Consider the following 27,881-nt stretch of genomic DNA (forward strand, 5'->3'; position numbering starts at 1 on the left):
GCCTCCCACTTCTTTTTCTACTCTGGTTAGAGCCTGTTTGTGCTGTCCTCTGAAGGGAGTAGTACACACCGTTGTAGGAAATCTTCAATTTCTTAGCAATTTCTCGCATGGAATAGCCTTCATTTCTAAGAACAAGAATAGACTGTCGAGTTTCAGATGAAAGTTCTCTTTTTCTGGCCATTTTGAGCGTTTAATTGACCCCACAAATGTGATGCTCCAGAAACTCAATCTGCTCAAAGGAAGGTCAGTTTTGTAGCTTCTGTAATGAGCTAAACTGTTTTCAGATGTGTGAACATGATTGCACAAGGGTTTTCTAATCATCAATTAGCCTTCTGAGCCAATGAGCAAACACATTGTACCATTAGAACACTGGAGTGATAGTTGCTGGAAATGGGCCTCTATACACCTATCAGAATCAGAATCAGCTTTATTGTCATTACGCAAGGTAACGAGATTGAGGCCATTCCATACAGTGCGATGTGTGCATGCTAGAAAAACAATGTGCAAATATATAGAAATATAAAAAATGTAGAAGTGCAATGAATATGGTGTGAAATGAATATATACATGAAAAAACAAAACAAAAACAGGGTGGTTGGTGGAATGGGTTATTGCACCGAAGAGAAGGCAGTTATGAGGGACAATGGGGCAGGTATGTAGATATTGCACCAAAAACCAGACATTTGCAGCTAGAATAGTCACATTAGCAATGTATAGAGTGTATTTCTTTAAAGTTAAGACTAGTTTAAAGTTATCTTCATTGAAAAGTACAGTGCTTTTCCTTCAAAAATAAGGACATTTCAATGTGACCCCAAACTTTTGAACGGTAGTGTATATATATATATATATATATACGGTATATAATATGTATGAAATACTTGACTTGGTGAATTCTAACTGTCAATATACTCCTCCCCTCTTAACCACGCCCCCAACCACGCCCCGCCCCACGCCCGCCCACGCCCCCACCCCCCACCTCCCGAAATCGGAGGTCTCAAAGTTGGCAACTATGAATATATATATATAAAATAAATACATATATATATAAATATATTTAAATAAATAAATAGATTACTGTACAGATAAATATATTGCACTTTTTCACATGCGCCCACGTTTATGGATGTATTGTCTTTTTTATTCCAGCGAGTTAATCCTTTTTGGGGGGAGTTGAGGGGATAATTTAATTTAATTATGATGCGTTCAAGAGTTGCTTGAGGGAAGAAGCTGGAGGTTCTGCTTCGGAGGCTACAGAACCTCTTTCTAGAGTCCAGCAGTGAAAACAGTCCTTGGTGGGGGTGGGAGGAGTCTTATTATTGTATTTACACAACGATGACTCTTGCTGACCTACTGCCTTCGGTAATGGCACCATTCCCAAATTATGTCGGCTCTATTGATAACCTCACTAACAACTTTGACAATGCCCTGCGCAAAACCATTGATAGTATAGCACCGCTAAAACAAAAAAGGGCCCCTAAAAGGCGCACCCCATGGTTTACAGAGGAAACCAGAGCTCATAAATTATCATGTAGAAAGTTGGAACGCAAATGGCGCGCGACCAAGCTTGAGGTTTTCCATCAAGCATGGAGTGATAGTTTAATGTCGTATAAACGCATGCTTACCTTAGCTAAAGCTAAATATTACTCAAATCTCATCCGCCTCAACAAAAACGACCCTAAATTTTTGTTTAGTACAGTAGCATCGCTAACCCAACAAGGGACTCCTCCCAATAGCTCCACCCACTCGGCAGATGACTTTATGAATTTCTTTAATAAGAAAATTGAACTCATTAGAAAGGAGATTAAAAACAACGCATCCCAGCTACAACTGGGTTCTATGAACACAGATACAACTGTATCTACGACGGATACTGCAATACAAAATAGTCTCTCTCTTTTTGATGAAATAACATTAGAGGAACTATTACAGCGTGTAAGTGGGATAAAACAAACAACATGTTTACTTGACCCACTTCCTGGGAAACTTATCAAGGAGCTTTTTGTATTATTAGGTCCATCAGTGCTAAATATTATAAACTTATCACTTTCCTCTGGCACTGTTCCCCTAGCATTCAAGAAAGCGGTTATTCATCCTCTGCTCAAAAGACCTAACCTTGATCCTGACCTCATGGTAAACTACCGACCGGTGTCCCACCTTCCCTTTATTTCGAAAATCCTCGAAAAAATTGTCGCACAGCAGCTAAATGAACACTTAGTGTCTAACAATCTCTGTGAACCTTTTCAATCCGGTTTCAGGGCAAATCACTCTACGGAGACAGCCCTCGCAAAAATGACTAATGATCTACTGCTAACGATGGATTCTGATGCGTCATCTATGTTGCTGCTTCTTGATCTTAGCGCTGCTTTCGATACCGTCGATCATAATATTTTATTAGAGCGTATCAAAACACGTATTGGTATGTCAGACTTAGCTTTGTCGTGGTTTAACTCTTATCTTACTGACAGGATGCAATGCGTCTCCCATAATAATGTGACCTCGGACTATGTTAAGGTAACGTGCGGAGTTCCTCAGGGTTCGGTTCTTGGCCCTGCACTCTTTAGTATTTACATGCTGCCGCTAGGCGACATCATACGCAAATACGGTGTTAGCTTTCATTGTTATGCTGATGACACCCAACTCTACATGCCCCTAAAGCTGACCAACACGCCGGATTGTAGTCAGCTGGAGGCGTGTCTTAATGAAATTAAACAATGGATGTCCGCTAACTTCTTGCAACTCAACGCCAAGAAAACGGAAATGCTGATTATCGGTCCTGCTAAACACCGACATTTATTTAATAATACCACCTTAACATTTGACAACCAAACAATTACACAAGGCGAATCAGTAAAGAATCTGGGTATTATCTTCCACCCAACTCTCTCGTTTGAATCACACATTAAGAGTGTTACTAAAACGGCCTTCTTTCATCTCCGTAATATCGCTAAAATTCGTTCTATTTTATCCACTAGCGACGCTGAGATCATTATTCATGCGTTCGTTACGTCTCGTCTCGACTACTGTAACGTATTATTTTCGGGTCTCCCTATGTCTAGCATTAAAAAATTACAGTTGGTACAAAATGCGGCTGCTAGACTTTTGACAAGAACAAGAAAGTTTGATCATATTACGCCTATACTGGCTCACCTGCACTGGCTTCCTGTGCACTTAAGAAGTGACTTTAAGGTTTTACTACTTACGTATAAAATACTACACGGTCTAGCTCCGTCCTATCTTGTCGATTGCATTGTACCATATGTCCCGGCAAGAAATCTGCGTTCAAAGAACTCCGGCTTATTAGTGATTCCCAGAGCCCAAAAAAAGTCTGCGGGCTATAGAGCGTTTTCTATTCGGGCTCCAGTACTATGGAATGCCCTCCCGGTAACAATTAGAGATGCTACCTCAGTAGAAGCATTTAAGTCCCATCTTAAAACTCATTTGTATACTCTAGCCTTTAAATAGCCCCCCTGTTAGACCAGTTGATCTGCCGTTTCTTTTCTTTTCTCCTCTGCTCCCCTTTTCCTTGAGGGGGGGGGGCACAGGTCCGGTGGCCATGGATGAAGTGCTGGCTGTCCAGAGTCGGGACCCGGGGTGGACCGCTCGCCTGTGCATCGGCTGGGAACATCTCTGCGCTGCTGACCCGTCTCCGCTCGGGATGGTGTCCTGCTGGCCCCACTATGGACTGGACTCTTACTATTATGTTGGATCCACTATGGACTGGACTCTCACAATATTATGTCAGACCCACTCGACATCCATTGCTTTCGGTCTCCCCTAGAGGGGGGGGGTTACCCACATATTGGTCCTCTCCAAGGTTTCTCATAGTCATTCACATCGACGTCCCACTGGGGTGAGTTTTTCCTTGCCCGTATGTGGGCTTTGTACCGAGGATGTCGTTGTGGCTTGTGCAGCCCTTTGAGACACTTGTGATTTAGGGCTATATAAATAAAGATTGATTGATTGATTGATTGATATTTTTATTGTATTATTTACTTTTTACTTTTTAAATTCGATCTCAATTCTGTACACTGCTGCTGGAATTTAAATTTCCATGAGGGAACTCTCCTGAAGGAATCAATAAAGTACTATCTATCTACGTATATATCTATCTATTCAACTTCAAAACGTTATCTTTCAGTTTCAATATTTATTTTTTCAAGTACCATACTAAACGTTTGACCCTAATTGAGCTCCGTACTTGAATCCGGTTAGTATTCGAGCGCCGGACTACATCTCCCATGATGCACCGCGCGCCAGTACAGTTGAAGTTCAAAGGTCAACCGTGACAGTAAAAATAGGGTGCTCTCTGGCTGGCGGGTCCGCTGCATTACTGCGGGGAATAAAGCACCTGGCGGCCGCGGGGCGAGCTTATCGGCCGACGCCCTCACAGACGACGGATAAAAAAAAAGTCCTTAAAATGGCCCTCAGCTAAACGGCCGGTGCGGTTTTTTTGAACTCACAACGACGGGCTAGCTCCGGAGAGGAGGGGGGCTAACGCTAGCGAGGAGCTGCTAGCAAGCTGCTAGCTGACGTCAGGCGGCTCACGTCTTGTCTGCTGGCCGACATGTTCGTCCAGGAGGAGAAGATCTTCGCGGGCAAAGTGTTGAAAATACACATCTGCACGGTGGACGGCGCCGAGTGGCTGGAGGAGATCCCGGAAGACACCATCGTGGAGAAACTGAAGGAGAAGTGCTTGAAACATGTAGGTGTTGTGGTCTCTAGTGTCGTCCTTCTTTGGTCTTAGTGTCATCCTTCTTTGGTGGCTCTCTTCTTGCTGGGCATCTCTTATTTATAGTACTCACACTTTCCTATTTATAGACTTCTAATAGACTGCCATGCTAGCGGCTAACTGTTACACTCCTTTACATGTTCGTGTGTGACACTTGTCATGTCATGTTTGTAGCCTTGTGACTCTTTGACATGCACTCTGCAGCTGGGTTGAAATATGATACATTTACAATAATAATAATAATAATGTTCAGCTTTCAGGTACAAGCCCCCGTTTCCATATGAGTTGGGAAATTGTGTTAGATGTAAATATAAACGGAATACAATGATTTGCAAATCCTTTTCAACCCATTAAATTAGAATATTTAGAAAAACTTAATTTATTTCAGTAATTGCATTCAAAAGGTGTAACTTGTACATTATATTTATTCATTGCACACAGACTGATGCATTCAAATGTTTATTTCATTTAATTTTGATGATTTGAAGTGGCTACAAATGAAAATCCAAAATTCCGTGTGTCACAAAATTAGAATATTACTTAAGGCTAATACAAAAAAAGGATTTTTAGAAATGTTGGCCAACTGAAAAGTATGAAAATGAAAAATATGAGCATGTACAATACTCAATACTTGGTTGGAGCTCCTTTTGCCTCAATTACTGCGTTAATGCGGCGTGGCATGGAATCGATGAGTTTCTGGCACTGCTCAGGTGTTATGAGAGCCCAGGTTGCTCTGATAGTGGCCTTCAACTCTTCTGCGTTTTTGGGTCTGGCATTCTGCATCTTCCTTTTCACAATACCCCACAGATTTTCTATGGGGCTAAGGTCAGGGGAGTTGGCGGGCCAATTTAGAACAGAAATACCATGGTCCGTAAACCAGGCACGGGTAGATTTTGCGCTGTGTGCAGGCGCCAAGTCCTGTTGGAACTTGAAATCTCCATCTCCATAGAGCAGGTCAGCAGCAGGAAGCATGAAGTGCTCTAAAACTTGCTGGTAGACGGCTGCGTTGACCCTGGATCTCAGAAAACAGAGTGGACCGACACCAGCAGATGACATGGCACCCCAAACCATCACTGATGGTGGAAACTTTACACTAGACTTCAGGCAACGTGGATCCTGTGCCTCTCCTGTCTTCCTCCAGACTCTGGGACCTCGATTTCCAAAGGAAATGCAAAATTTGCATGGTTGGGTGATGGTTTGGGGTGCCATGTCATCTGCTGGTGTCGGTCCACTCTGTTTCCTGAGATCCAGGGTCAACGCAGCCGTCTACCAGCAAGTTTTAGAGCACTTCATGCTTCCTGCTGCTGACCTGAAAGCGAGGACGAATTCGGCGATCGCCTTCTAACCAACGATTGGTATGTGTTTGTTTGGCATTAAAGGAAACTAACAACTATGAACTAGGTTTACAGCATATGAAATATATTTGGCAACAACATGCACTTTGAGAGTGCAGACAGCCCAATTTTCATCAATTAATATATTCTGTAGACATACCCTCATCCGCTATCTTTTCCTGAAAGCTGATCTGTCCAGTTTTGGAGTTGATGTCAGCAGGCCAGGGAAGCTAGGGTCGATATTCTTCTCTTGATCATCTTCGGTGGCATAAGGGACGGTGTGAGCCAAGACATCCAGGGGGTTTAGCTCGCTCGTCTGCGGGAACAAACTGCCGCCATTGCTTGCCGTGCTACCGAGGTCCTTTGTCCCTGAATTGCTCACACACTCCGGCAGATTCAATGGGGTCTGGCGGCAGATTTCTTTGACTTTATCGTTGGAAATGCATCTGCTTTGAGTGTCGCAGGATATCCACACATTCTTGCCATCTCTGTCGTAGCATAGCTTTCGTCGGTAAAGTGTGCGGAACAAACGTCCAATTTCTTGCCACTTTTGCATCTTTGGGCCACTGGTGCAACTTGGATCCGTCCCTGTTCGTGTTGTTACACCGTCCGACAACACACCGACGAGGCATGATGTCTCCAAGGTACGGAAAACAGTCGAAAAAACGGAAAATAACAGAGTTGATTTGACTCGGTGTTTGAGAAAATGGCGGATTGCTTCCCGGTGTGATGCCACGTTGTGACGTCATCGCTCCGAGAGCGAATATTAGAAAGGCGTTTAATTCGCCAAAATTCACCCATTTGGAGTTCGGAAATCGGTTAAAAAAATATATGGTCTTTTTTCTGCAACATCAAGGTATATATTGACGCTTACATAGGTCTGGTGATAATGTTCCCCTTTAAGTTGTTCAACAGTCCGGGGGTCTCCGTTGTGGTATTTTAGGCTTCATAATGCGCCACACATTTTCAATGGGAGACAGGTCTGGACTACAGGCAGGCCAGTCTAGTACCCGCACTCTTTTACTACGAAGCCACGTTGATGTAACACGTGGCTTGGCATTGTCTTGCTGAAATAAGCAGGGGCGTCCATGGTAACGATGCTTGGATGGCAACATATGTTGCTCCAAAACCTGTATGTACCTTTCAGCATTAATGGCGCCTTCACAAATGTGTAAGTTACCCATGTCTTGGGCACTAATACACCCCCATACCATCACAGATGCTGGCTTTTCAACTTTGCGCTTATAACAATCCAGATGGTTCTTTTCCTCTTTGGTCCGGAGGACACGACGCCCACAGTTTCCAAAAACAATTTGAAATGTGGACTCGTCAGACCACAGAACACTTTTCCACTTTGTATCAGTCCATCTTAGATGAGCTCAGGCCCAGCAAAGCCGACGGCGTTTCTGGGTGTTGTTGATAAACGGTTTTCGCCTTGCATAGGAGAGTTTTAACTTGCACTTACAGATGTAGCGACCAACTGTAGTTACTGACAGTGGGTTTTTGAAGTGTTCCTGAGCCCATGTGGTGATATCCTTTGCACATTGATGTCGCTTGTTGATGCTTTAAAGCCTGAGGGATCGAATGTCACGGGCTTAGCTGCTTACGTGCAGTGATTTCTCCAGATTCTCTGAACCCTTTGATGATATTACAGACCGTAGATGGTGAAATCCCTAAATTCCTTGCAATAGCTGGTTGAGAAAAGTATTTCTTAAACTGTTCAACAATTTGCTCACGCATTTGTTGACAAAGTGGTGACCCTCGCCCCATCCTTGTTTGTGAATGACTGAGCATTTCATGGAATCTACTTTTATACCCAATCATGGCACCCACCTGTTCCCAATTTGCCTGTTCACCTGTGGGATGTTCCAAATAAGTGTTTGATGAGCATTCCTCAACTTTCTCAGTATTTATTGCCACCTTTCCCAACTTCTTTGTCACGTGTTGCTGGCATCAAATTCTAAAGTTAATGATTATTTGCAAAAAAAAAAAGTTTATCAGTTTGAACATCAAATATGTTGTCTTTGTAGCATATCAACTGAATATGGGTTGAAAAGGATTTGCAAATGATTGTATTTCGTTTGTATTTACATCTAACACAATTTCCCAACTCATATGGAAACGGAGTTTGTAGGTATACCTCAACTAAGAGAGACAAAATGAGACAAAAAGTCCAGAAAATCACTGTCTGATTTTTAAAGAATTTATTTGCAAATCATGGTGGAAAATAAGTACTTAGTCAATAACAAAAGTTCATCTCAATGCTTTGTTATATACCATTTGTTGGCAATGACAGAGGTCTTTACAAGGTTTTCACACACTGTTGCTGGTATTTTGGCCCATTCCTCCATGCAGGTCTCCTCTAGAGCAGTGATGTTTTGGGGCTGTTTATAGACAACACAGACTTTCAACTCCCTCCAAAGATTTTCTATGGGATTGAGATCTGGAGACTGGCTAGGCCACTCCAGGACCTTGAAATGCTTCTTACAAAGCCACTCCTTCGTTGCCCGGGCGGTCTGTTTGGGATCATTGTCATGCTGAAAGACCCAGCCACGTTTCATCTTCAATGACCTTGCTGATAGGAGGTTTTCACTCAAAATCTCACGATACATGGCCCCATTCATTCTTTCCTTTTACACGGATCAGTCATCCTGGTCCCTTTGCAGAAAAACAGCCCCAAAACATGATGTTTCCACCCCCATGCTTCACAGTAGGTATGCTGTTCTTTGGATGAAACTCGGCATTCCTTCTCCTCCAAACACAAGTTGAGTTTTTACCAAAAAAATTTATTTTGGTTTCATCTGACCATATGACATTCTCCCAATACTTTTCATCATCCAAATGCTGTTTAAAAAACTTCAGACGGGCTTAAGCAGGGGGACACGTTTGGCACTGCAAGATTTGAGTCCCTGGCGGCGTAGTGTGTTACTGATGGTAGCCTTTGTTACTTTGGTCCCAGCTCTCTGCAGGTCATTCACTAGGTCCACCCATGTGATTTGGGGATTTTTGCTCACCGTTCTTGTGATCATTTTGACCCCCCGGGGTGAGATCTTGTGTGGAGCCCCAGATTTAAGGAGATTATCAGTGGTCTTGTATGTCTTCCATTTTCTAATAATTGCGCCCACATTTGATTTCTTCACACCAAGCTGCTTACCTATTACAGATTCAGTCTTCCCAGCCTGGTGCAGGTCTACAATTTTGTTTTTGGTGTCCTTTGACAACTCTTTGGTCTTGGCCATAGTGGAGTTTGGAGTGTGACTGTTTTAGGTTGTGGACAGGTGTCTTTTATACTGTTAACAAGGCCAAACAGGTGCCATTAATAGAGGTAACGAGTGGAGGACAGAGGAGCCTCTTTAAAGAAGAAGTTACAGGTCTGTGAAAGCCTAAAATCCTGCTTGTTTGTAAGTGACCAAATACTTATTTTACAGAGGAATTTACCAATTAATTAATAAACAATCCTACAATGTGATTCCCCGACTTACCATGAATTGATTAACGTGGACCCCGACTTAAACAAGTTGAAAAACGTATTCGGGTGTAGTGGTCAATTGTACGGAATATGTACTGTACTGTGCAATCTACTAATAAAAGTCTCAATCAATCAACCAATTTCCTGGGTTCTTTTCCCCCATTCTGTCTCATAGTTAAAGTATACCTACGATGAAAATTACAGACCTCTCATATTTTTAAGTGGGAGAACTTGCACAATTGGTAGCTGACTAAATACTTTTTTGCTCCACTGTACGTCTAACGCAGTGGTTCTTAACCTTGTTGGAGGTACCGAACCCCACCAGTTTCATATGCGCATTCACCGAACCCTTCTTTAGTGGTGGAAAAAATAATAATAATTCTAATTCAAGGCAAAGTTATGTTTTTTTACTGGTGCACAAAATGAACAGTGCATGAACATCACCTTGTTCAAAGAACAAAACCAACACAGTGCATGAACTCACAACAAATTACACACCTGAAAATCAGTGTGACTTCTGCTGTTGCCGTATCCATAATACGCCAATAGGGAGAAGTTTTTATTTACACGATGGCGGAGGCTCCGCCGAACCCCTGAGGCCGACTCACCGAAACCCCTAGGGTTCGATCGAACCCAGGTTAAGAACCACTGGTCTAACGTCAGCAGCCAAGATGAGTTTTTGTCCTGTTTTTGTATTGTATTATAATAATATATGGCGAGAATCGGTTTGAATTAAAAATCGTATTGAGCGGAGAATTCATTCCAAGTTGAATCGTCACCCCAAGAATTGGAATCAAATTGTGAGTTGTTATAAGGTTCACATTCCTATATTAAACAGACTAACATATGGATACATTTTTAATGGAAACATATTTTTAATTGTTTACATCTCTCTGAGAGTGCTGTGATGCCAACACCTTGTCTTTAAAGGGGAACATTATCACCAGACCTATGTAAGCGTCAATATATACCTTGATGTTGCAGAAAAAAGACCATATATTTTTTTAACCGATTTCCGAACTCTAAATGGGTGAATTTTGGCGAATTAAACGCCTTTATAATATTCGCTCTCGGAGCGATGACGTCACAACGTGGCGTCACATCAGGAAGCAATCCGCCATTTTCTCAAACACAGAGTCAAATCAGCTCTGTTATTTTCCGTTTTTTTCGACTGTTTTCCGTACCTTGGAGACATCATGCCTCGTCGGTGTGTTGTCGGAGGGTGTAACAACACGAACAGGGACGGATTCAAGTTGCACCAGTGGCCCAAAGATGCGAAAGTGGCAAGAAATTGGACGTCTGTTCCGCACACTTTACCGACGAAAGCTATGCTACGACAGAGATGGCAAGAATGTGTGGATATCCTGCGACACTCAAAGCAGATGCATTTCCAACGATAAAGTCAAAGAAATCTGCCGCCGGACCCCCATTGAATCTGCCGGAGTGTGTGAGCAATTCAGGGACAAAGGACCTCGGTAGCACGGCAAGCAATGGCGGCAGTTTGTTCCCGCAGACGAGCGAGCTAAACCCCCTATCGACCCTAGCTTCCCTGGCCTGCTGACATCAACTCCAAAACTGGACAGATCAGCTTTCAGGAAAAGAGCGCAGATGAGGGTATGTCTACAGAATATATTAATTGATGAAAATTGGGCTGTCTGCACTCTCAAAGTGCATGTTGTTGCCAAATATATTTCATATGCTGTAAACCTAGTTCATAGTTGTTAGTTTCCTTTAATGCCAAACAAACACATACCAATCGTTGGTTAGAAGGCAATCGCCGAATTCGTCCTCGCTTTCTCACGTGTCGCTGGCAGTCGTGTCGTTTTCGTCGGTTTCGCTTGCATACGGTTCAAACCGATATGGCTCAATAGCTTCAGTTTCTTCTTCAATTTCGTTTTCGCTACCTGCCTCCACACTACAACCATCCGAAATCCGAGCTAATGTCGCTATAGCTTGCTGTTCTTTCCGCCATGTTTGTTTGTGTTGGCATCACTATGTGACGTCACAGGAAAATGGACGAGTGTTTATAACGATGGTTAAAATCAGGCACTTTGAAGCTTTTTTTAGGGATATTGCGTGATGGGTAAAATTTTGAAAAAAACTTCGAAAAATATAATAAGCCACTGGGAACTGATTTTTAATGGTTTTAACTATTCTGAAATTGTGATAATGTTCCCTTTTAAATCATTGATTGGAAGACCCAAAAGTAATGGTTATGCACGTCTTCTGTATTTCCTCCAGTGTGTTCATGGAAACCTGGAAGACCCCAAGACACTGACCCACCATAAACTCATACATGCTGCTACAGAGCGAGTGCTCAGCGACACAAAAACGGTTGCAGATGAAAGTCTCAAGGACAAAGGTATGAAAGAGGTTCCAGTAAGACAATATACTCTGTGAAACCGCCTCTTTTCTCTAAACAGATGTTCTGCTGCTTATCAAGAAAAGACCGCCGCCCACACCGCCCAAAATGGCGGAAGTGAGCGCGGATGAAAAGGTAGGTCTCATCAACAAGACAGGAGGAGAACTTTCCTGATGTCTGTCTCTTTCTCCTTGTGTGGTGTCAGAAGAAACAAGACAACAAGGCACCGGACAAGGACGCCATCCTGAAGGCCACCGCCAACCTCAGCACTCGCCACTCGGACCGCACTGTGACACAGCACAACATCAGAGACGTAAGCCTCTCTGCACGCGCAATGTACGCTTCCACAAGAACACTACGACAGTCTTTACTTCAGGCGCAAAGACCATTCAAAAAGAAACATAATGCATAGCAGGCAACAAACTGTCATATAATAATAGCTACTCATAATAGAATAGTCTGTTCCATAGTCAAACCATTGCCACCAATAGATGAATAGCATACCTGCCAACTACTCCGGTTTTCCCGTAATTAGTACGGTTTTCATCAACCTATTCCGGGTTACGGTTGCAGTGATAAAAAATACGGTTTTTCATTAATTAATTTTTTTTTTTTTTTTTTAAGTTTTATTCACGAAATGGCGTAACAACAATCACAATCGACACTGCTTCCCGTAACTTCCTATCGAGCCATTCCGAATGCCATGCGCGAGGCTATTTATAGCACCGCTGCCAAGCACGAGGCACCTGTTGCCATTGTTTCCAAACGAGCGAACGATCATGGAATCAGCCGGAGAAAAATCGCAAACGACCTTGTGCAGACAAGATTTTTCGATCGGACACGGAGGAATTAGCGATGTAAAAGACCACGTTGGGACAAAAAAACACAAGTTTAATGCCGTTGCTAAATTTAGATTTTAGCCACAAAAAGGTAATGACACCAATGTTATCTATTGGAATTGTTTAATACTGTTATACTGTTAAAAGTGTTTATACTATTTATGCTTTCAAGTCCAAGTTGAAGAAATCTTGTTAAATGTTGACAGCATAACTACCAAAATACAGAAGTATGTCCTTAATATTTTTGCAGTGCTATTTCTGTTGAAAAGTTAAAATGATTACATTAGAGATGTGATGTGCCACTTTTCAAGTGTCTGATGGCTTAAATTAATTTTCATTAATTTTTCATATTTTGAATTCTTTTGAAAGGCTTACAAAAAAACTACATTTGAATTGTAATTCCATGCTATTGACAGGACTATTAATTTTAATGAAGTTAGCTTACCATGTTTACAGTATGATAATTGTGATAGAAATGTGAATTTTAGGCACAGAATATTTTTTACAATTGAACAAGGCAGTAGATTATACAAGCTTGGACAGAAAGTTAATAATGACACCAATTTATTTTTTTAATGGAATTGTTTAGTACTGTTTTACCATTTGTTTACTGTAAAAAGTGTTTATACTGTTTATACTTTCAATTAACAAATTGAAGTCTTGTGAAAGGTTGACAGGATAACTGGCATTAACTGTCAAAATAATTTCAGACTATTGAAGTTAGCTTACAGAATAAACATGTCAATCAACCCAGACATTTGTGATTTAGGGCTATATAAATAAACATTGATTGATTGATTGATTGATTGATATGATTTTTGCTGTAATATTTTTGTTTTGAAAAGTCACTGTGACTGAAAGAAAAGTGATGGTTTTAGCAACATTTTAACTTGTCTGAATGCAATCAATATTTTTGCGTCGGGGGGCGAACCCCCCACCAGGATTTTGTCCTGGACCTACCGGGGCCTGCGGCCCCTGGACCCTGGCTACTAGGTTTTTCTGATTTCAAAAGTTGGCAGGTATGGAATAGGCAATATTTGAAATCTCACCCTAACAACAAACTGTTCTAAAAGTGCTAAAATACGTTAGCTTGTGTGTAATAAAACAAAATTCCAAACTACTGAGGTGATTAAGGCATAGCCATAACGTTAACAGAAGTGAAAAAGGAATTTTAACTGTTAAAAAGTGCATAAATAAGTTGTATATTTTAACTAAAAAGTGACACCTGGAGATGACGTGGGAGGCGTGTCTTGTTGTATAAGGTCGAAACTTTGCGCTTAACATTCCGTTCTTTTCATAATTGTTGACATTATTGGCTGTGTTGTACTACGCAACCGGGACAGAGACACTTTCCGGGTCTATAGTTATCGTCACATGTCCTGGTAAAAGCGAGTTGATTAAACGAGTACGCACTAAGCTGAAACCTGTTCCACCTCTGAATATTTTGTTGGGTTTTCCACATGTTTCAATCACATAACTATTGTGGCTTGACTGTGTAGGATATGTACAGTGGAACCTCAATTCATTGACTTAATTGGTACAGTGAAACCTCAATTTACGAACCCCTCAATTTGTAAACTTTTGGATTTACGAATTTTTAGCTCAAACCAAATATGTGTAAAAAAAAAAAAAAAATCCCTCCTCGTATTTTCCCATAAGTTGTTTATATTCAAACAAGGCAAGTGCAAAAAATAGCTTTAGTGGATATGGCCATCTTTATTCTTTATTAATATAATTCCCAGTTCTGACTTCCAGCTTCCAATGTACAAGGTTTGTACAGCAAACATATCTTTATTCGGCCTGCGGTTTGTAAATTAATACATTTGTACAAAGAGCGGGTTGTAAATTGGAAAGTTTGTACAATGAGAGGATCCTAAATCAAAAAGGCTGTACAAAGAGTGGTTCGTAAATCGAAATGTCTGTACAGTGGGGGGTTCATAAAACGAAAGGTTTGTACAATGAGCAGCTCATAAATTTTGAAGGTTTCTACAATGAGAAGCTCCAATTTTAAAGATTTGTACAATGGGGTTCATAAATCAAAATGTTTTTACAATGGGCGGTTCATCGATTTTAAAGGTTTGTACAATGAGGTTTCATAAATCTAAAAGTTTGAACAATTAGGGGTTCATAAAGCGAAAAGGTTGTACAGTGAGGGCTTCATAAAGTGGAAAGTTAGTATGTGAGGGCTCTACAAACATTTTTAAAAGTTTGTACAAAGAGGTGTTCTTAAATGGAATAGTTTGTACAATGAGGGGTTCATAGATGCTAAGAGTTTGTACAATGATGTGTCAAAAAATAATTAAAAATTAAAATGTGTACAATGAGTGGGTTCATAAATTTTAAAGGTGTGTCCAATGGGCTTCATAAATCTAAAAGTTTGTATAATTAGGGGGTTCCTAATGTAAAAAGTTTGTACAATGATGGGTTTGCAAAGTGAAAAGTTTGTACAATGAGGGGTTCATAAAGTGGAAAGTTTGTACATGAAGGCTCTATCAAAATTAAAAGGTTTGTACAATGAGGCATTCATCAATGGAATAGTTTGTACAATGGGGGGTTCATAAAGTGGAAAGTTTGTACTATGAGTGCTTTGTAAATCGAGGTTCCACTGTATGTAATAACGCATACTTGCCAACCTTCCCGGAATTTCCGGGAGACTCCCGAAATTCAGCGCCTCTCCCGAAAACCTCCCGGGACAAATTTTCTCCCGAAAATCTCCCGAAATTCAGGCACACAATATAAGCGGCGTACCTGCCCAATCACGTTATAACTGTAGAATGATGGAGGGCGAGTTCTTGGTTTCTTATGTGGGTTTATTGTTAGGCAGTTTCATTAACGTCCTCCCAGCGCGGTAACAACACACAACAACAGCATTTCGTCTACCGTAAAGCAGTTCGTCTGCCGTAAACAGCAATGTTGTGACACTCTTAAACAGGACAATACTGCCATCTAGTGCATTTGATGAAAGCACTTTTTGCGTGCCACACAGCAATGCATCATCAGTGAGGGCGTTCAGCATGGTTAGGAAAATAGTGACAAATAGAACAAGGATGGACAATTCAACCCTTAACTCAACAATGAGTAGATGAGTGTTATGTGTGTAAATAAATGAACACTGAAATTCAAGTATTTATTTTATTTATATATATATATATATATATATATATATATATATATATATATATATATATGAAATACTTGACTTAGTATTTCTTATATATATATATATATATATATATATATATATATATATATATACAGGTAAAAGTCAGTAAATTAGAATATTTTGAAAAACTTGATTTATTACCGACACCAGCAGATGACATGGCACCCCAAACCATCACTGATGGTGGAAACTTTACACTAGACTTCAGGCAACGTGGATCCTGTGCCTCTCCTGTCTTCCTCCAGACTCTGGGACCTCGATTTCCAAAGGAAATGCAAAATTTGCATGGTTGGGTGATGGTTTGGGGTGCCATGTCATCTGCTGGTGTCGGTCCACTCTGTTTCCTGAGATCCAGGGTCAACGCAGCCGTCTACCAGCAAGTTTTAGAGCACTTCATGCTTCCTGCTGCTGACCTGCTCTATGGAGATGGAGATGGAGATTTCAAGTTCCAACAAGACTTGGCGCCTGCACACAGCGCAAAATCTACCCGTGCCTGGTTTACGGACCATGATATTTCTGTTCTAAATTGGCCCGCCAACTCCCCTGACCTTAGCCCCATAGAAAATCTGTGGGGTATTGTGAAAAGGAAGATGCAGAATGCCAGACCCAAAAAACGCAGAAGAGTTGAAGGCCACTATCAGAGCAACCTGGGCTCTCATAACACCTGAGCTGTGCCAGAAACTCATCGACTCCATGCCACGCCGCATTAACGCAGTAATTGAGGCAAAAGGAGCTCCAACCAAGTATTGAGTATTGTACATGCTCATATTTTTCATTTTCATACTTTTCAGTTGGCCAACATTTCTAAAAATCCCTTTTTTGTATTAGCCTTAAGTAATATTCTAATTTTGTGACACACGGAATTTTGGATTTTCATTTGTTGCCACTTCAAATCATCAAAATTAAATGAAATAAACATTTGAATGCATCAGTCTGTGTGCAATGAATAAATATAATGTACAAGTTACACCTTTTGAATGCAATTACTGAAATAAATCAAGTTTTTCAAAATATTCTAATTTACTGGCTTTTACCTGTATGTATGTATGTATATATATATATATATATATATATATATATATATATATATAAAATACTTGACTTGGTGAATCCTAGCTGTAAATATACTCCTCCCCTCTTAACCATGCCCCCAACCACGCCCCCGCCCCGCCCCCCAACCTTCCGAAATCGGAGGTCTCAAGGTTGGCAAGTATGTAATAACGTGCTTAAAAAACATTTCTTTTTCATTGAAAGATCATTTTCTGCCTGTTCTCCAGTTTCAGACAGAGCTCAGAAAAATCCTGGTGTCGCTCATAGAAGTTGCTCAGAAGCTTCTGGCCCTCAACCCCGATGCTGTGGAGCTTTTCAAAAAGGCCAACGGTAACGTTAAAACGTGTCCCCGTCCTACTAAGGAACAAGGTCAGCCCCTCATCCCAGAGTTTCTGGTGTGTCCTCGTAGACATGCTAGACGAGGACGAGGAGGATCGCGTGGACGACACGGCCCTCCAGCAGCTCACTGAGATGGGTTTCCCCGAGAGCAGAGCCGTCAAAGCCCTCCGACTAAACCAGTAAGTCACACTTGGTTTATGTTGTTATGGCAAATGGGAGACAGGGAGGATGTTTTTCCCCACACATTCTGGGTTCAAAACATAAAGTGTGAAGCAAGCCACATTGCCAGGTTCAAACACTGATGACATCTATTAAACAAGACAAGAAGCAAAGAATTAAACAGAGACAGAATTCAATTTGGCTCAATATTGAGGAGAGTCGCCTGGACACTGTACCCTTGTAACAGTGTCTCAGCACGCTCTGGCGAAAGATTGTACTCCTCCTCCTTTAGTTGGACTTTCTCTGACCACATGACAACAGCTGCTTCTAAGGGATGAGGTCGTAAACAGCCATCGCCTTTGATTACAACAGTTCAAAAGAAAAGATCGTAAACAGTTCACAGAAAAGGTTGTAAAACAGTTCAAAAAGAGGTTCGTAAAACAGTTGAAAAATGAGGTTCAAAAAGAGGTCGTCTGGAAATTGGGCAGATCCTGCCTTCTCTCCGCTTTGTAGTCCTTGGGTCAAAACAATATCTTTCTGTTCGATTACAATACATGAAATAAACACAAACACCTTCATGTTTCTTCCTTCCTACACAGTGGAGTTTTACAAGCCTTCTTCTTGGGAGGTTCAAAGACAGCTTTTGGTCTTCTCGCTGGGAACTCATTTCAACACAAAGCTTTTGTGACAACTTAGATACAATTATTCTAACACATATTTTTATTGTATGTATGGATAGGAATTTAATTACATTTGTTTGAGGAGGTCCATGCTACTTGTGGGGCTAATGTAAAAAAAAAACCTCTCTGTGACGCTTGTTTTCTTTTTGTGTCATTGCTTGAGGGTATGTAGTTCACTTTTACGACACTGGAGGGGGCATTGAACGCATCATTGCATCAGCAAGCTCTGAAAGTTATGGTGAACATCATTGTCAATTGTTTAATTGTAATGCTTAAAACTGTATTGCAACTAATTTTGTCCGTTTATTGTAGTCTAATGGCTGTTTGGCATCAAGTTCACAAGCTAACTGCTAGCTGAATATCATACCCGGGTTGGGGCCTGTAACGTTCCAAGACCTCACCCCTAAACACCCTAAAAAGGCTTATTTTTCATACTAAATCAGGGGTCCTACATTACATTTGTCCAACGGGTATATTCTTAACTCAGCAAGCACAGCAAGTTCCACAATATAGTGCAATAAAACCCAAAACAGGATAAAGAATATATAAAGATAGTAATTGAAATAATATACAAACTGAACACTCTTTTAATAAAAACAATAACAATAGTACCATTTAGCATTCACATTGACCAAGATGTCAACCCCGGTGCACTTTTTCAGAGAGCAAGCATTATTTGGTGAGCAGTGTGAGGAGTACACCGATAAAATGTGTTTGCTTTCGGTACGATACAAATACTGGAGTCTTGCGTGTATCAGCTCAAATCAAAGATAATTTAATGTTTTTGTAGCGCAGAATGTTAGATAAGGCTTGATCAAGTGAAATGACTCCAACAGAGAAAACACAAACTATCTATTATTAACCGTCTGGAATGGACTTACTCTGTCCTTAAGTTAAAGTGGAGTGGCATTTGGTTTTTGGTGACACCTGATGGCAATAATCATTTATTAAAATAAGGTCATGACTAGAGATGTCCGATAATGTTTTTTTTGCCGATATCCAATATGCCGATATTGTCCAACTCCAAGGAGGTTGAGGTGGGCGGGGTTGGGGGGTGTGGGGGGTGTATATTGTAGTGTCCCGGAAGAGTTAGTGCTGCAAGGGGTTCTGGGTATTTGTTCTGTTGTGTTTGTTGTGTTACGGTGCGGATGTTCTCCCGAGATGTGTTGACTGTTGACCAAGTATGCATGGCATTCACTTATATGGTAATTGGGTTGTACTTGTATAGCGCTTTTCTACCTTTTTTTAAGGAACTCAAAGCGCTTTGATACCATTTCCACATTCACCCATACACACACACATTCACACACTGATGGCGGGAGCTGCCATGCAAGGCGCTAACCAGGACCCATCAGGAGCAAGGGGTGAAGTGTCTTGCTCAAGGACACAACGGACGTGACTAGGATGGTATAAGGTGGGGATTGAACCAGGAACCCTCAGATTGCTGGCACGGCCACTCTCCCAACTTCGCCACGCCGTCCCCTTGTGTGTGTGAAAAGCCGTAGATATTATGTGATTGGACCGGCACGCAAAGGCAGTGCCTTTAAGGTTTATTGGCGCTCTGTACTTCTCCCTACGTCCGTGTACCACTCCGTACAGCTGCGTTTTAAAAAGTCATACATTTTACTTTTTGAAACCGATACCGATATTCTCCGATATTACTTTTTAAAGCATTTATCGGCCGATAATATCGGACATCTCTAGTCATGACACAGTAAGTTGAATGATGCAGGTTAGGTTTGGCTTTTGCTGAGGGTTTCTTTGCTAATATGCTGAAATGTTGCATCCAAGTGGGATATTGTTATTGTTGAAAAGAAACCACCTGCTGGATACTTTCTAATACGCTTTAGCCTTGGAGACTTTGTATGTGTAAGTAATATAAAACTATGATTATTTGATACTTGTTTATATTGACATATGTGCTGTTTTAGACTGAAATATTGTTCAATTAAGGCATACTTGCCAACCCTCCCGGATTTTCCGGGAGACTCCCGAAATTCAGCGCTTCTCCCGAAAACCTCCCGGGACAAATTTTCTCCCAAAAATCTCCCGAAATTCAGGCGGAGCTGGAAGCCACGCCCCCTCCAGCTCCATGCGGACCTGAGTGACGTCAGGTGCGCAACACCACGTAAATCGTTGGCCAGCCAAAAAGTAACCCCAGTACGCTATAGCCAACATTCACCAGGAGATGGCAACAGACAAACATAGATCACTCTATTACATTCCTCCCCTTTTAGAAATGTATAGAAGTTACTCAAAATAAATAAACAACCCAACCAAAAAATGCAGCAACTCAATTAAAAAAACAGTACTTAAGCCACATTCTTTCTTTTTTTTTTAGTACTGAACTCTTAACCCTCATTTGTAAACAATAACATGCTTATTATACAAACAGTATTTGTACACCTTTAACACAGATTTTTATACTGTCTTCAGAAATTCAGTTTTTTTGGTGGTACTCGAAACCTTTCTGGGTACCTGTGAAAGGGTGTTCAGCATGGTTAGAAAAATAGTGTCAGAGAATAGAACAAGGATGGGCAATTCAACCCTTAACTCAACAATGAGTAGATGAGTGTTATGTGTGTGTATATGTGTAAATAAATGAACACTGAAATTCAAGTATTTCTTTTATTTTTATATATATATATATATATATATAATAAAAAAATATATATTTATAGCTAGAATTCACTGAAAGTCAAGTATTTCTTATATATATATATATATATATATATATATATATATATATATATATATATATATATATAAGAAATATAAATATATATATATATATATATATATATGAAATACTTGACTTGGTGAATTCTAGCTGTAAATATACTCCTCCCCTCTTAGCCCCGCCCCCAACCACGCCCCCGCCCCACCCAGACCACGCCCCCCACCTCCCGAAATCGGAGGTCTCAAGGTTGGCAAGTATTAATTAAGGACACTTGCTTCGCTGTTGTGTAGCTGCTCGCTCCTGGTAACCTATAGCCTACCATGTTTACTTTTTGTAATGAACTTGACTAAAATATAAGAGAAGTGCAACCTTTGGTGGACATTTAAATGTTAACTGGCTGTGCAGCTTTGCACATGAAATCATGCTGCAGGACTGATTGTATCTGAGATTTTAGATGCAAACTGTTATCAAATTTTTGATGATCGATAACCATATCGGATCTGGACACCCCCAAGCAGAGTCATCAACAACTTGTCCAACAGCTACAGAATGAATGTAACCTAAAAGTGTGTTGGTGTTGTGTTGATGGGTTAGTATTAGAGATGTCCGATATTATCGGCCGATAAATGCTTTAAAATGTGATATTGGAAATTATCGGTATCAGTTTCAAAAAGTAAAATGTATGACTTTTTAAAACGCCGCTGTGTACACGGACGTAGGAAGAAGTACAGAGCACCAATAAAGCTTAAAGGCACTGCCTTTGCGTGCCGGCCCAGTCACATAATATCGACGGCTTTTCACACACACAAGTGAATGCAATTCATACTTGGTCAACAGCCATACAGGTCACACTGAGGGTGGCCGTATAAACAACTTTAACACTGTTACAAATATGCGCCACACTGTGAACCCACACCAAACAAGAATGACAAACACATTTCGGGAGAACATCCGCACCGTAACACAACATAAACACAACAGAACAAATACCCAGAACCCCTTGCAGCACTAACTCTTCCGGGACACTACAATATACACCCCCCTCTCAGGGAGAGCATGTCCCAAATTCCAACAAAATTAGGCATAATAATGTGTTAATTCTACAACTGTATATATCGGTATCGGTTGATATCGGAATCGGTACGGTAATTAAGAATTGGACAATATCGGATATCGGCAAAAAAGCCATTATCGGACATCTGTAGTTAGTATTGTGTGTCCGTTTGCTGAAGTGTTTCCACTTGCAGCATGTCCGTGACACAAGCCATGGAATGGCTGATCGAGCACATGGACGACCCCTCGGTGGACACGCCGCTGCCCGGTCAGGACCTTTCTGCCGCAGCAGCCGGAGCCTCAGCCGCCAACGCCGCTGCCTCGCCGGGCCCTTCGTCCTCCATCGCATCCAGAAGCTCCTCCTCCTCGCGCCGCCGCAGCTTGTCCTCCACGGACGAGAGCAGCAGACAGGACGAACTCACAGAAATCTTCAAGAGGATTCGCAGGAAAAGAGAGTTCAGGCCGGACTCCAGAGTGAGTTCGCTATTATTATTAGTAGTAGTGGTAGTAGTAGTTGTAATGATCACTGTTAGTTATTGATTAGTATTACTAATAGTAGTGATTACTGTTATTATTAGTAGTATTAATAGTTGTGATCAGTGTTAATTAGTGATTATTAGTAGTACTAGTGAGCAGTGTTATTCATTGATTTATTATTGATCATAGTAATTAGTGTTATTTTACTCTTATTATTATTAGTAGTGAATAATGTTATTTTGTATCATAATTAATTGTATTATTTATTAGTAGTAGCAGTAGTAGTGATCAGTGGTATTATTATTAATAGTAGTGATTTGTGTTATTAATTATTTGTAATAGTGATCAGTTTTATTGATTTATTATTAGTAATAGTAATCAGCATACTTGCCAACCTTTAGACCTCCGAATTCGGGAGATGGGGGAAGGGGGGTATATTGTAGCGTCCCGTAAGAGTTAGTGCTGCAAGGGGTTCTGGGTATTTGTTCTGTTGTGTTAATGTTGTGTTACGGTGCGGCTGTTCTCCCGAAATGTGTTTGTCATTCTTGTTTGGTGTGGGTTCGCATATTTGTAACAGTGTTAAAGTTGTTTATACGGCCACCCTCAGGGTGACCTGTATGGCTGTTGACCAAGTATGGATTGCATTCACCATTGTGTGTGTTAAAGCCGCATATATTATGTGACTGGGCCGTATGGAGGAAAAGCGGACGTGACGACAGGTTGTAGAGGACGCTAAAGGCAGTGCCTTTAAGGCACGCCCCCAATATTGTTGTCCGGGTGGAAACCGGGAGAATGGTTGCCCCGGGAGATTTTCGGGAGGTGCACTGAAATTCAGGAGTCTCCCGGAAAAATCGGGAGGGTTGGCAAGTATGGTAATCAGTGTTATTTATTGATTTATTAATTGTAATAACTTGTTATTAGTAGTAGTGTGCAGTGTTATTTATGTATTGATCATTATTATTTATCAGTGTTATTTATTGATTAATATTATTTTTATTAGTGATCAGTGTTACTTATGACACTAAGTTAACACGTTTCCTTTTGCCGATTGTGCCGACAGGCAGTTTTTGCGCTCATGGAGATGGGCTTTGAGGAAAAGCAGGTGATTGACGCGCTCAAAGTCAACAACAACCAGCAGGACGCAGCGGTAAGTGGACACCAAACTTCAATGACTCTTTTCTTTTCTGTTATTTGATGTCTTTTTTAGAAGACACAAAATGTACTCCACTCTTGATACTTTGTTACTAAATACAAGGACTCGGCATTGAACTTTTTAACAAAAATAGTAACACAATGTTGCCGGGTTATTTAAATGTGCAGTACTTAGTCGATTTTCAATCTGCAGTCCAAAATGTAGCCGAGGAATTTAGGAACACATCATTTTGTGTGTGTCTTTAATGCTAATAAGCTGTTTGGCTCTGACTGAGTGTGTCTTCAAGAAGTGTCATTGTGTACTTGGGGCGGTATAGCTCGGTTGGTAGAGCGGCCGTGCCAGCAACTTGAGGGTTCCAGGTTCGATCCCCACTTCCGCCATCCTCGTCACTGCCGTTGTGTCCTTGGGCAAGACACTTTACCCACCTGCTCCCAGTGCCACCCACACTGGTTTAAATGTAACTTAGATATTGGGTTTCACTATGTAAAGCGCTTTGAGTCACTTGAGAAAAAGCGCTATATAAATGTAATTCACTTCACTACTTAATCCCTTCTTTTTTTTTACGAACACTCTGCACTTTTCCAATGTAACACATGCCATATCTCACATACAATATTTAAAAGTGGGACTGTAGGACATAAATGTTGGCAACACTAGCACAGCTATGTTAGCTACATTGCTAACATTATACATTTTAACAACATCATGCTAAGTTTGCATATTTGCTAGGGGTGTAACGGTACGTGTATTTGTATTGAACCGTTTCGGTACGGGGGTTTTGGTTCGGTTCGGAGGTGTACCGAACGAGTTTCCACACGGACATATTAAGTAGCGTAACGCACGTTGTGTAAACAATGCACACCGAGGCACAACACCCGGCATGCTAGCAGCTAACGGGCTACGATAGACTGACCATACGTCCTCTTTTCACCGGACATGTCCTCTTTTGCGGAGCTGTCAGGGCGGAGTTTCTTAAATGCCTCAAATGTCCGGCATTTTGAGTTAGGGTTGCGTGTATTTTCAATGTATGTTCAGTAGAGATGCGCGGTTTGCGGGCACAACCGCGGAGTCCGCGGATCGGGCGGATGAAATTTAAAAAAATTAGATTTTATCCGCGGGTCGGGTCGGGTCGGGCGTTTGAAATAAAAAAAATTAGATTTTAAATAGATTCAGGCGGGTGGCAGTTAAACCAATTGGGAAATATATATACATAGTTAAATGTTGTTACCCACATACGAAAAACGAGCAGGCACCTGCTGCATATGCCACAACAGAAGAAAAAAAAGAAAAAGAGATGGACACTTTTACGGAGCGGAGAAGGCCCCCGACGCCTCGCCGGGGTCCGGGACCGAGGCCCCTTCCCCCGAGAGGGCCCCACCGGGAGTCGTAGCTGAGGCGATCCGCGAGAAGGGCCCGACGCACGTCCAGGGTCACCACCGCGCCCACCACACCGACACCCCGCCTCGTCCGCCTTCGCCGCGGCCGGCGTCACGCGCAGCAGGTAAGCAGCTTACCTGCCCGCCACCCCCGTGGCCGGGGGCTCGTAACAGGGGTCACTCCGCGCGCTCCGCCCGCGCAGCTTACCTGCCCGCCACCCCTGTTGCCGGGGGCGCGTAACAGGGGTCACTCCGCGCGCAGTGCGCTCACGAAAGGGGTGGGGCTCACCCTGGTTGATATAGACAGCAGCTAGGACGGTGGCCATGGACGTCGGAACCCGCTAAGGAGTGTGTAACAACCCACCTGCCGAATCAACTAGCCCTGAAAATGGATGGCGCTGGAGCGTTGGGCCCATACCCGGCCGTCGCCGGCAGCGAGACGCGCTTGGAGGTGCGCTCAGCGCGGCTCCCATATGATTGCGCACTGGTGTGCGTCTGGGTCGTGACAGCGTGGCACGCGAATGTCTGTGCTGCATTGGATCAGTCTCCTTTCTTTAACAGGCAAAAGCTTTATAACCTCACTAATGCCTTGCATCGTCTATATTAGATATGTAACAACGGGCGGGTGCGGGCGGATGCGGTTCTGATCAAATGTTAGATCGGGTGGATTGCGGATGGTTGACGACTTTCTGATGCGGTTGCGGATGAAATAATTGCCTATCCGCGCATCTCTAATGTTCAGGGTTAAGAAGGGGTTAAAAACCAAACCAATTGCAGCAGCATTGGTGAGGGAGGGGCAGAGACAGAGAGAGAGAGAGAGAGAGAGAGTTATGATAAACGCGCATGCGTCGCCAGGCTCTGCTTTTTATCCATAGATTTATCACATTTAATGTTTTATTATCTATAGCAGAGGTGTCAAAAGTGTGCCCCGGAGGCCATTTGCGGCCCACAGCTAATGTTTTAAAGGCCCACGGCACATTCTAAAAATACTATTAAAATAAACAAAAACATAACAAAAGTGAAATAAAAAAGCTTAAAAGGTTAAATGTAATTTAGAAAAAGTTGCAATGTTGACTAATAAAACAAAGCTCTTTTTTTTTCTTTCAAACTGTCATTGCTCAAAACATAATATTGAATCAAAATCAATGTTATTATGAATTATTGACCTATCCAAGGTTCCCATTACTTCACATCAAATATTCCACTAAGAAAAATATTTTTGGTGGAAGATTTTGCAAATTAGGTAAATAAATAACCCAAAAATGTATATTTTGTTGTTTTCTTACTGTACCGAAAATGAACCGAACCGTGACCTCTAAACCGAGGTACGTACCGAACCAAAATGTTTGTGTACCGTTACACCCCTAATGTTTGCTGTTAAAGAGTTGTGTGCTTCTTGCATCCAAGTATTCCTGCATGTCACTCAACTTGTGACTCCACTGGTCAGTCACCTGACCCAAAGTCCACAATGACCGACGTGCTGTGTCTCGTGTGTGTGTGTGTGTGTGTGTGTGTGTGTGTGTGTGTGTGTGTGTGTGTGTGTGTGTGTGTGTGTGTGTGTGTGTGTGTGTGTGTGTGTGTGTGTGTGTGTTCGTTCCAGTGTGAGTGGCTGCTGGGAGACAAGAAGCCGTCCCCAGAGGACCTGGACAAAGGCATTGACACCAACAGTCCGCTGTTCCAGGCCATCCTGGAGAACCCTGTGGTCCAGCTGGGTTTGACAAACCCCAAGACTCTGCTCGGTACAAAAACATGCGCCGTAAATACACTTGGGTTTTTTTCTTTGTTGTGTCTGACAGATTAGACACTTGGGAGGAACTGCTGGATGTAGATGATACACACACACACACACGTCCTGGTTTTCCAATTGTGAAATAGAACTGAAGTGCAGAATTTGTGTCCCCATTGCAGCATTTGAGGACATGCTGGAGAACCCCCTGAACAGCACCCAGTGGATGAACGACCCTGAGACAGGACCCGTCATGCTCCAGATATCAAGAATCTTCCAGACCCTCAATCGCACATAAGGGCGACCCCAGCCCCCACCGCAATCCACCACCACAACCACGATCCCTTCTCCCCCTTTTGTGTGAATGTGGCAGCTGTGCGTGTGTGTGTGTGAGAGAGTATATTGTTGATACCAGAGATGTTCTACCTATACAGTAAATATTTATAAGCGTACAGTAAAGACAAGTATACGAAGAAAATGTAACATGATTCTTATTATTATTATTATGACTGCAGCAGCGATACAAAGTTGCATTTACAAGGTAGTTTTTTTATTTTAATTTAAAGAGAACAAATCAAGTTTTATATCACTTTGCCACCTTTAAACAAACACCATCAATGTTTACACCTCCAGTTGTTTAGTTGGTTTTTTTGCATTATATCATCTTTTTAATGTGTTCATCTTTTGGCAGCGTGTTACTCACCACTACGCCGACATTCAGCACAGATAGTTTTTTTTTTTTTTAACGGCATGGGGGTGTGTTCATGAATGTCAGCATGGAGGGGTTTTTTTCCAGCTATTTTTTAAGTTTAATAATATGATTAATTTCCTGGGTTTGACATTTTTACGGAGCCCCTAAAGGGACATGGGGAAATTATTTTTTGTATAATTGTTTTTATTTTTTTAGACATGTATCTCGTGCGAACGAGAAACGTTCTCTTGTGCACAAGATAGTTTCTCGTGCGCACGAGATACATGTCTAAAAAAGAAAAAAAACTACACAAACATTTTTTTCCCCATGTCCTTTTTTTTAGACATGTATCTCGTGCGCACGAGAGAAAAAAACAATTATACATTTTTTTTTCAAATTTTTTTTTAGACATGTATCTCGTGCGCACGAGAAACTATCTAATGCGCACGAGGTAGTTTCTTGTGCGCACGAGATACATGTCTAAACGGAAAAAAAATTCTACAAAAATGTTTTCCCCCATGTCCCTTTTTTTTTTTTTAAGACATGTATCTCGTGCGCTTGAGAAACTATCTCGTGTGCACAAGATAGTTTCTTTTGCGCA

At 41.6% G+C, this 27,881-nt stretch overlaps 1 protein-coding gene across 1 annotated transcript; it reads left to right on the top strand.

Annotated features, from left to right (window-relative positions):
- The first annotated feature begins 4,167 nt into the window (after positions 1-4,167).
- ubac1 (UBA domain containing 1) lies at positions 4,168-27,067 on the top strand. The gene is made up of 10 exons (XM_061928084.1): positions 4,168-4,702; positions 11,774-11,894; positions 11,956-12,029; positions 12,100-12,207; positions 17,174-17,276; positions 17,356-17,464; positions 22,052-22,331; positions 23,395-23,481; positions 26,464-26,602; positions 26,772-27,067. Exons 1-10 carry the CDS (start codon positions 4,565-4,567, stop codon positions 26,885-26,887), a joined length of 1,275 nt encoding a protein of 424 aa, XP_061784068.1. The 5' UTR covers positions 4,168-4,564; the 3' UTR covers positions 26,888-27,067.
- Positions 27,068-27,881: the final 814 nt, after the last annotated feature.

Source organism: Nerophis lumbriciformis, linkage group LG03 (assembly GCF_033978685.3).
Source record: "Nerophis lumbriciformis linkage group LG03, RoL_Nlum_v2.1, whole genome shotgun sequence".
In the NCBI taxonomy this organism is placed as follows: domain Eukaryota; kingdom Metazoa; phylum Chordata; class Actinopteri; order Syngnathiformes; family Syngnathidae; genus Nerophis; species Nerophis lumbriciformis.